Source organism: Protobothrops mucrosquamatus, unplaced genomic scaffold (assembly GCF_001527695.2).
Source record: "Protobothrops mucrosquamatus isolate PMUCROS unplaced genomic scaffold, P.Mucros_1.0 scaffold85, whole genome shotgun sequence".
Taxonomy (NCBI): Eukaryota; Metazoa; Chordata; class Lepidosauria; order Squamata; family Viperidae; genus Protobothrops; species Protobothrops mucrosquamatus.
Genome location: NW_015386462.1, coordinates 101,656 through 111,133, shown reverse-complemented (window position 1 = coordinate 111,133; position 9,478 = coordinate 101,656). Strand labels below are relative to the sequence as shown.

Here is a 9,478-nt window from a genome sequence, read left to right as displayed (position 1 = left end):
AGAGAGAGAGTTTGGTGCACCCTGTCGGCCCAAATATGGGAGAAAGGAATCTTTTGCCTGTATCAGCTCAAACTAGAGCCATCCGCAGGCTTAGCAGTTGCAACTGCGACATTATATATGTTTTTCAAAATTTCGATTGCTAACAAAGAATTAAGGGAGAACTGGAATAGCCATTTCGAACTTTTTAGTTCTTTTCAACCAGACATACCCTTCTGAGATTCGAACCTGGGCTGGGCTATATATGAAGATATATAGTCTTTGATGAAGCCTGGGTTAATTTCTTGCACTTAATAGCAATCTGTAAAATTAAACTCATAATGTTAATAGTTAAGAAATTCATACAAGAATTTTGCTTTCTTGAAAATATTGATTTCATATAATTAAACTATAATGGGACATGTTTTGTTCTGGCTTATTACTAATATGAAACCATTAGTAAACCATAGCTAAACTGTAGTGACCAAACATTATTAGCAAACTTTGCCTGAAAGGTCTGTAGAGAGTAGACCTGAAACATCATCCGCTTATAAGATAACATGATTTGACAGTGGAAGAGATAGTTCAGATAAAACAAACCCTAATTAGCCTTCTTTGTGTGAAGCACAGGTTCTCACAGAATTTATCAATTATATATATCTGTAGTCAAATTCTTGGCTAGCATAGTTCACCAGCTACCACAAAGTGAGGTTACTTTATACTAAGATTTTTTGCTGAATTGAAATTTTTGATTATTTTTGTTTGAAATAATTTTAGAGGATACAATTAAAATTTACATTTAAAAAAACCTTTTGTTTATTATGTTTACTGATAGAAGTTATGCTGCTGAAATAATAAATGATTTTTAAATGAAGTCGATAGTATTTTCAGGACTTTAATTTTTCCATCTGGATTTGAAGAAACATAGTTAGAACTAAATATCAATAGTTAGTAAAAGAAAATAGCTTTTATGTATGTGAAAGGGCTAATATTTTTCTGTTTTATACTATATATTAAAAATCCCTTTTATTCAATGGGGTAGAAATGATGGCAGAATTTTCAAATTTACAATTGAAGAATCTGTCAGATTATATGAGACACATATTATGAAAAAATGTGGTTGTAAACTGTGGTGAAGGCCATCATTCACAATTTAACCAGCCCAAGTTTTCATACCATTCTAGCTGATTCACATTATAGCTTTGTATTAGCCCCATAATATGCTTAAAACACCGATTACTCAAGCATAATTCATTCCTTACACCTTTTTTTAAGTGATCTAGGATGAATGCATTTCCTATCTGACATCTATATGATTTTATTTAATGGCAGATTCTGTAAGCATGAGAAAAAACATGACCCTGTCTCTATCCTTACCGGAAACTGTACTCCTACATAAAAAAGGACCTCTTGTAGAAGGCAAGAAAATATCTGAACTGCCATCCTTGGATCCAAATGAAGGCCACCTAACATCAAATAGTTGTGATCCGAGTTCAGAGAACAGCAGCAGTCACCTTAATGATACAGGTAGATAATTATCCTTTCCAAACTTTATGTCATCTTTTACTCCACCCTTGCTTGTCCATTCCAGTGTAGAGGTTGGTTTCAGATGATGACAAGCTGGTAGAGATATACAAACTTACAGCTGTTGACAAAATGAAACAAGGCTGTTTCTTTCTAGAGGATTCTGGGTATTATGCTTTGATACTGTAATACTGTCAATCAGCAGTCAGGGCACCTGGCTATAAAGATAGATCTGCTCAGTTTCCTGTGGTCTGCATAGCAAACCATCTTGTCTCTGAAAATGCTTTTGGCCAGAAGGCTGGCTAGATACAAGAATCTGGTGTGAAGAATCCAATGTCCACATAGGAATTGAGGAAAGGCAAAGCTCTTATTTCTGAACAGAAGCAAAAGAGGATGCCTTTGGGGTTTACATTCAAGGAACGCCCCAAAAATCAGTCAGTTATTTTTATACAATTTGCTACAGGAAACAAAAGTAAGAGAATTATTCATTGGTTACAAAGTTAAATGACAGTCATACATGCACACAAAGCAAAACCATCCCACAATACTTCATTAATTATTTAATTCTATATCATCATACAAGTTGAATACCTCCATGTGTTTTTTTATTATGCTATGATAAATTGAGAGTGAAGGTTCATTCTCTGAGCTTGTGGTTGGTTTCCAAATGTTTTGTTACCAGGCTAGGTAACATCTTCAGCGGAGTTTAGGGGATGTCAGTGTCAGTGTTCTGTTTATAAGGGCTTTGTGATGAATGTGACCCATCACAAGACCTATTTACAAGACCCTCACTTGACACACCCACACCTGACTCATTACAAGACCCATCACAAGAACCTCACTTGACACACTCACACCTGACCCATCACAAGACCTATTGACCATACCAAAGCCCTTATAAACAGAACACTGATACTGACGTTCCCTAAACTCCATTGAAAATATTACCTAGCCTAGTAACGAAACATTCAGAAACCAACCTATATGCTCAGAGAACAAACTTTCACCCTCATCATATACCCGAGCTACTGTATAGATATTTGCCACTATGATAAATTACTTATCTCCAGGCTCCTAACCATTTGTTATTCCAGTAACAAATTTGCTTGGAAGTATCAAAGGTACAACTTGGTAGACCATATAGGAGACATTTGTGGACTGTTTGTGGGCAAACCCCCCACCCAGGTCTTGCTGTCAGATGTTATGAAATGTTACTTCTAACAGGTAAAAGCACAAATGAAGTAATGGCTCTGGCTAAAGTTAATTTATAAAAGCCTCTAATTATTTATTAGTAACCTAATAAACCACCAGATCCTTAAGCTGGAAAGATGTCATATCTAAGAACCAAGGAAATTTCCATTCATCCTACAATGCCAGCCTTGGTTGCTTGCAAAATGTCTACATCAGTATATTAAACTAATTGTGTTTGCCCAACCTCATTCAAGTATTTGATTCCAACCACTGTCTAAAAACTTTAATTTGATCCACTTTGTTGTACATTGATCACTGCTTGGATTATAATAATGCACTATATCAGGGGTGTCAAACTCGCAATGTCACGTGACGTGTAGCGACATATCGTGACTTTTTCTCCATTGCTGACAATGGGATGGGCGCGGTTTCAGCATGACACATGCGGCCCATGGGCCGGCAGTTTGACACCCCTGCACTATATGATGGCCTTCCTTTGGAGATGAAGTCACTATAATAGTTATTGGAAAGCCTCTGAGCCCTGTTAATAATGTTTATTACTTTTAGATTGCTATATAGCATAGCACTAGGACAATATGTGATTTACAATATGTAAATAAATTAATCTAGAGTTTGGATTATAAGATTTCCATGCTTAAAATGGTTTGACTTGTTCTCTTTGCCCTTTCCCCCTTCTGCCCAGGATTGAAAAGCTTCTTATTTTATGAACTGAAAAGTATTACAAATAACTTTGATGACCAAACTCTGTCAGCTGGTGGCAACAAGATTGGTGAAGGAGGCTTTGGAGTGGTTTACAAAGGATGCATCAATGGCCAAACAGTGGCAGTGAAAAAACTTACAGCTGTAGGTTGTCAGTTATTTGCTAATAATAATGTTTGACACCCCTGATTTATGCTATATTGCCTATTTAATTTAAAGAATTATGTCATACAAGGAAACCAGAAAATCATGCAGTAATAACAGTTCTATGCTGCCTTTCACACTGCATTTATAATATCTAATCGAAAAATCAGAGCAGGAGCAAAATTCTAAGAATTCAAGCAGGAAAATTGTTTCAAATAATTAAGCTTCAGAAATTTTTGACTTAATTAAGAGAATTTAATAATTCTGTGTAGAAAACATTACTTATGGCAAAATCCTTCAGTTTACTGTTCTACAAACATTTTGGGCTTAACAAAATTCAAGTATTTACTGGTTCTGAGAGCATAGTTGATTTGTTTTGTTCATACCATGTTGAGATATAACAATGGATGTTTAAATCAGCTACAGTGAATAGAACTCATATACAGTGACGGGAAAAAGTATTTGATCCCCTCCTGATTTTGTACATTTGCCACTGACAAAGAAATGATCAGTCTATAATTTTAATGGTAGGTTTATTTTAACAGTGAGAGACAGAATAACAACAAAAAAATCCAGAGAAACGCATTTCAAAAAAATTATGTTGATTTGCATTTTAATGAGTGAAATAAGTATTTGACCCCTTCGTAAAACATGACTTAGTACTTGGTGGCAAAACCCTTGTTGGCAATCACAGAGGTCAGACGTTTCTTGTAGTTGGCCACCAGGTTTGCACACATCTCAGGAGGGATTTTGTCCCACTCCTCTTTGCAGATCCTCTCCAAGTCATTAAGGTCTCGAGGCTAACATTTGGCAGCTCGAACTTTCAGCTCCCTCCACAGATTTTCTATGGAATTAAGGTCTGGAGACTGGCCAGGTCCTTAATGTGCTTCTTTTTCTAAAATATATTTTATTAATTTTTTGCAATAACAATCTTTAATGTTTCGTGAACAGTGTGTTGTCTGGGTTCATATATTTAAAACAATAATAATTAATTTCTACAATTAATATGTTGGTAATATATTTCTTGATTCTCTCTTCTTCCTGTAATATTTTCCTTTTGTCTAAATTAAACAAATATAATTCTTAATATTTTCAGTATATACCAAATTGAATATAAACATTTTTTAGTATTTATGCATATAATAATATCAACATATAACGTTTTTAATCAGCTTGTATTTCCATTGTATTTATAAAAGTCATCTTATTAAGTCAATATATGTCCTGTTTTCAAGATTCTTATTGAAGCTTAGTTACCCCTCATTATTCAGACCACTCTTATCAGTCATAATTTTCTCAAAATTCATTACATTTAAATATCTAAATTTTTCATTTAAATAGACCCTCTCAATGTTTTAACATTTCATATATTCTAAAAGTGTTATACTGCTTATATATCTTATTCCTCTTACTATAGGGCCCCTTTACAAGCTTTATCTATTCTTTTGGCTATATTCCAACAGTATTTAATCCTATAATACACCATCTAATAATCTTTATATCCAAACTTTATATATATAAATGATCAGTCTATAATTTTAATGGTAGGTTGTATGTGTATACATGTGTATACATACACATACAAACACACACATACACACACACAAAAATATATATTCAAAAAACTAAAACACAGATCACTGAGACTGAAGAATTTATTTAAAAACTTACCTCTTAAACAACAACAGAGCAATTAACTATGGGGGGGGGAGCTGAATAGACTGGTAACACGCTCATTAGCCAAATGCTTGGCGTTACAGAGACTATAAGAACGTGATTCTCAATCATGGCTAGAACTCTGACGATGTCAGCAGACGCTGATGAAAGCTACGTTTTTAAATAAATTCTTCAGTCTCGGTGATCTGGGTTTTAGTTTTTTGAATATGAATATACCCGAGACTCACATCTTCAAGATTATTTTATATACATGTACATATATATACACATATATACATATACATACATACATACATACATATACATATATACATACATACATATACATATATACACACACACACACACATATATATATGTCCTTAATAGTTGCAAAAATGCGAATCCCGGGCATATTTGTTCAATAATGCAATCCTCGATCTCCGGGAGAGGTATAAACCAGTTGTTTATTGTTAAAACAATAATTAAAACAATAAAAACAGCTATATACAAAGTTAAAAAACAACTTAGCTTTCGCTGGTCCTCTGCCAGCGTCCTCAGAGTGGGGCTCGGGGTGGGGAGGTTCTTTTTTATACAATTACAATTACAGCTAATCAGGAAGAATGGCCCTATTACACGGGCAATGAGTAAGCAGTTGGATCAGCAAGGTGTATAAAAAAGAACCTCCCCACCCCCTGAGCCCCACTCTGAGGACGCTGGCAGAGGACCAGCGAAAGCTAAGTTGTTTTTTAATTTTGTATATAGCTGTTTTTATTGTTTTAATTATTGTTTTAACAATAAACAGCTGGTTTATACCTCTCCCGGAGATCGAGGATTGCATTATTGAACATATATATATATATATATATATATATATATATATATATATATATATATATATATATATATATATATATATATATATATATATATNCCCCCCGACCTACGTACAGTTGCGGACCTGCGCCTTTTTCGCCGAGCCCTGAAGGCCCATCTATTCCGTGCGGCCGGCCTGGCGTAGTTTGATTATGTTTCAGTGGGGGTTTTTGTATGGGTGTGTTTTTAGAACAGGCCTGTTATTTAATTCGATTTTAGAACAGAAACTATTTATTTATTATCGTGGTTTTTAGTATTGCCTGTTCACCGCCCTGAGTCCCATAAGGAGATAGGGCGGTATATAAATTTAATAAATAAATAAATAAATAAATAAAATAAAACATGGCAGCTTAAAGTAGATATATTCTGATGTTTGTACCATAGAATTTGGATCCATTCCCCTTCAGGCTGTTCCTCACCTAGTTATTCTTATCAACTAGTCCAGTGTTTCTCAACCTTGACAATTTTAAGGCATGTGGACTTCAACTCCCAGAATTCCACAGCCAGCAATGCTGGCTGTGGAATTCTGGGAGTTGAAGTCCACATGCCTTAAAATTGTCAAGGTTGGGAAACACTGGACTAGTCTATGCTGAATTGACCAAAGAACACTGAAGTTACATGTGATAAAAACTCCATTGTGGCCTATATCTCAGGACCATCATTCAAAAATAATGGATGGCTTTACATGATATATTATTTAGTAAAGCTACATATAGAATTACTTAAGAATCTAAGGAAGGGAATATTTCCATGTGGAATATTTCTAAGGATCTACAAGACTATTCAAAGAATCTTTCCATATTTTTTATAAGATGAACCTATTCTTTTTGTTGATCCAACAAGAAATACACATTTAAATTATAACTGCTATGAAAAATCAGTGACACCTAGGAGACCTATTAGCACTCCATCAAATTAGCGATATAGGTTAAATTCCCTTGAGAGATGTGTGTGTTTGTGCACACACATACACATGTTTCTGTGTCTTTGTGTGTTCAGTAATATTGGTTTATTCATTCTTGTATATATTAAGTAGACTCCAGAATACAAATTTAAAACATTCTGTGTTAAATTAAAATATTAAATGAACCATCACTTAAATTTTTATTAAAAACATTTTAGGTGAAGAGTATGCATTCATAGCTTACATTTAAATACACATATTAATTATCACATACAATTTATGAAGATTGTGGAAAACATTAATATACATGAAAATTGGATTATGATGTTCAGATATTTGTATAATATATAAATATAGAGGCCCACTGTATCAGGTCAAGACCAACTAGGTGCTTATGGCAAGTCCAATACCAGGGTATAAAATCAATTGGTGTCCTATGAGACTGTTTCTCAAGAACAAAGGATTTAGAGGAAACTTGTCAACAAATCATGAAGTAAGATATTGCATTCATGAATAGCACGATATTTCTAAATCTACGAGCTTTCAGATCATGAGAAGCAATAACAGGCTCTTTTCTGTACTCGTCAAACCATAATAAAGATTCAGGGAAACTGAAGCAAGATCAACCAAATGGGACAAAGATAATCAAGAGATAAGAAACTAAGTGGTACAAAGAAAAATTGAAGGAGTTACTAAGATACTAGAAAAGAGTAGATTAAGAAAAGTATGATGGCATTCTTGAAGTATTTAAACAGTTGCCACTTAGAAGAAAGTTACTCCCAACTCAGCCTCTTGGAGTGCAAAATATGAAATCATGGTTCTAAGGTATAGGTTAGCAAAACATTTCAAAGAATAAGAATACTTCAGTACTTGAACTAATTACTGAAGGAAGTAATGCTCATCCTTTGCTGATTATAAGCTCCCATTTGTGGTCAAGCAGAACTTGGATAGCTATCTGTGGGATATACTTTGATCTGGCTACCTTCACAGTGTAGGAGGTATGACTGATTAGCTTACATGCTTTTTTCCAACTAATGATTCATGTCAGTGATTTTTTCTCAGTAACCAGAGGAAAGGAAGACAAACATGCTTCTGAATAGATCCATGCATAGGGCACAATATCACATGGTCTACTTGTCCTAAAAATAAGTTGCACGGCACAAATTATACACATTTTGTTGTTGTGCGAGGATTCCATTGGTTTAAGCAGGAAAAGTTACTTTTCATCCAGAATGGAGGTGAGAGAAGAGTAAAACTCTTAGTTGCAAAATAGGTAGGGGCAGTGTCATTGACCAAGAATAGCAGATGTTACAGAGATGATCTGGTATTCATGTCAACAGAAGGTGGAGAAAAGGGTCATTCATTCCCTCCTAATGCCAATCATTAGTTATTTCACCATTCCTGCTGTTTTCTCTTAGGTGTGACAGGTGAGCCTGGCTGAGATATTGTGCAAAAAAAAAAGAGAGGAGTTGTGTTAGATTCAGGGCTTTTCAACCTTTTCAGAGATTGTACCACTTTTAGGATATGGCAATATTCGAGTACCACCAGTTGCCTAGCAGGTGGGTGTGGCCTGCTCAACCCCACTCATTGGACATAGCTGACTCAAGACAGCTGGGTCAGAACAGAACATTGGCTAATTCAATGTGGGGACAACTCGGTGCCCCACAAACTCCTCGCCTCCCCAAACTGCTAGCAGCCAGGTGCATGTGCGTGCACACACACACGCACACACCGCATTCCAGGTTTGGGGACTTTTATCCACAGAGGAAGGAGAGGGCCTTCTCCCCAAGCCCAGGCATGATTGGCAATTTGCTAGCTCAGATGTGGATACAAGTCTCCAAGCTTGGAATGTTTGTGTGTGTGTGTGTGTGTGTGTGTGTGTTTGTGTGTGTGTATAGCACTCTAAAGAGATGTTCTTTTCCCAATCCCAGACATCATTGGTGTTTCCCAGTCGGTGACCCTTCCCGGCAAAGCAGGAGGTGGAGGACATTTGCAGGAAGCAGTTTCCTCCGAGTCCAACTTCTGCCTTGACAGATCTCTGGAGAGCAAGAGGAGGCGGCAGGGGAGCAGTGCCCCTGGGTCCTGCACAAGGGAGGCTGGTCCTTCTTGAAAGGGAATTCCCATGTCCAATTGTGTGTGGTAAGGCTTGTTGGGGCAACCTTCGTTCACACAGCTCCCCTGCCACTCCCTCCTTCTCTCCAGAGATCTGTAGGGGAGACAGAGATCTGGAGGGCAAGGTGCAGCCTCCTTATTGGCCACTCCTACCTCTCCAAGCCCTCCTCGATTATATACACAAAGAAGGAACCCCTCTTAGACCCATAGTCAGCTCCATAGGCTCACCTCTACAAAACCTAGCCAAATTTCTCGCCAAACAACTACAACCCTATGCAGAATCCATCTCTTCACATGTAAAAAATTCATTCCAATTCATAGAGATCATAAAGAAACAAATCTTACAGCCCAGTGACCTTCTCGTGAGCTTTGATG

At 36.2% G+C, this 9,478-nt stretch overlaps 1 protein-coding gene across 4 annotated transcripts in view; it reads left to right on the top strand.

Annotated features, from left to right (window-relative positions):
- Window positions 1-9,478, top strand: part of IRAK3 (interleukin 1 receptor associated kinase 3) — a 77,829-nt gene that overhangs the window by 30,919 nt on the left and 37,432 nt on the right. For all 4 annotated transcript variants that reach the window (XM_015812453.1, XM_015812454.1, XM_015812456.1 and 1 more), the window contains exons 4-5: window positions 1,309-1,503; window positions 3,395-3,555. In XM_015812453.1, coding sequence (XP_015667939.1) covers window positions 1,309-1,503; window positions 3,395-3,555 — 356 coding nt within the window. The remainder of the gene's footprint in view (window positions 1-1,308; window positions 1,504-3,394; window positions 3,556-9,478) is intronic.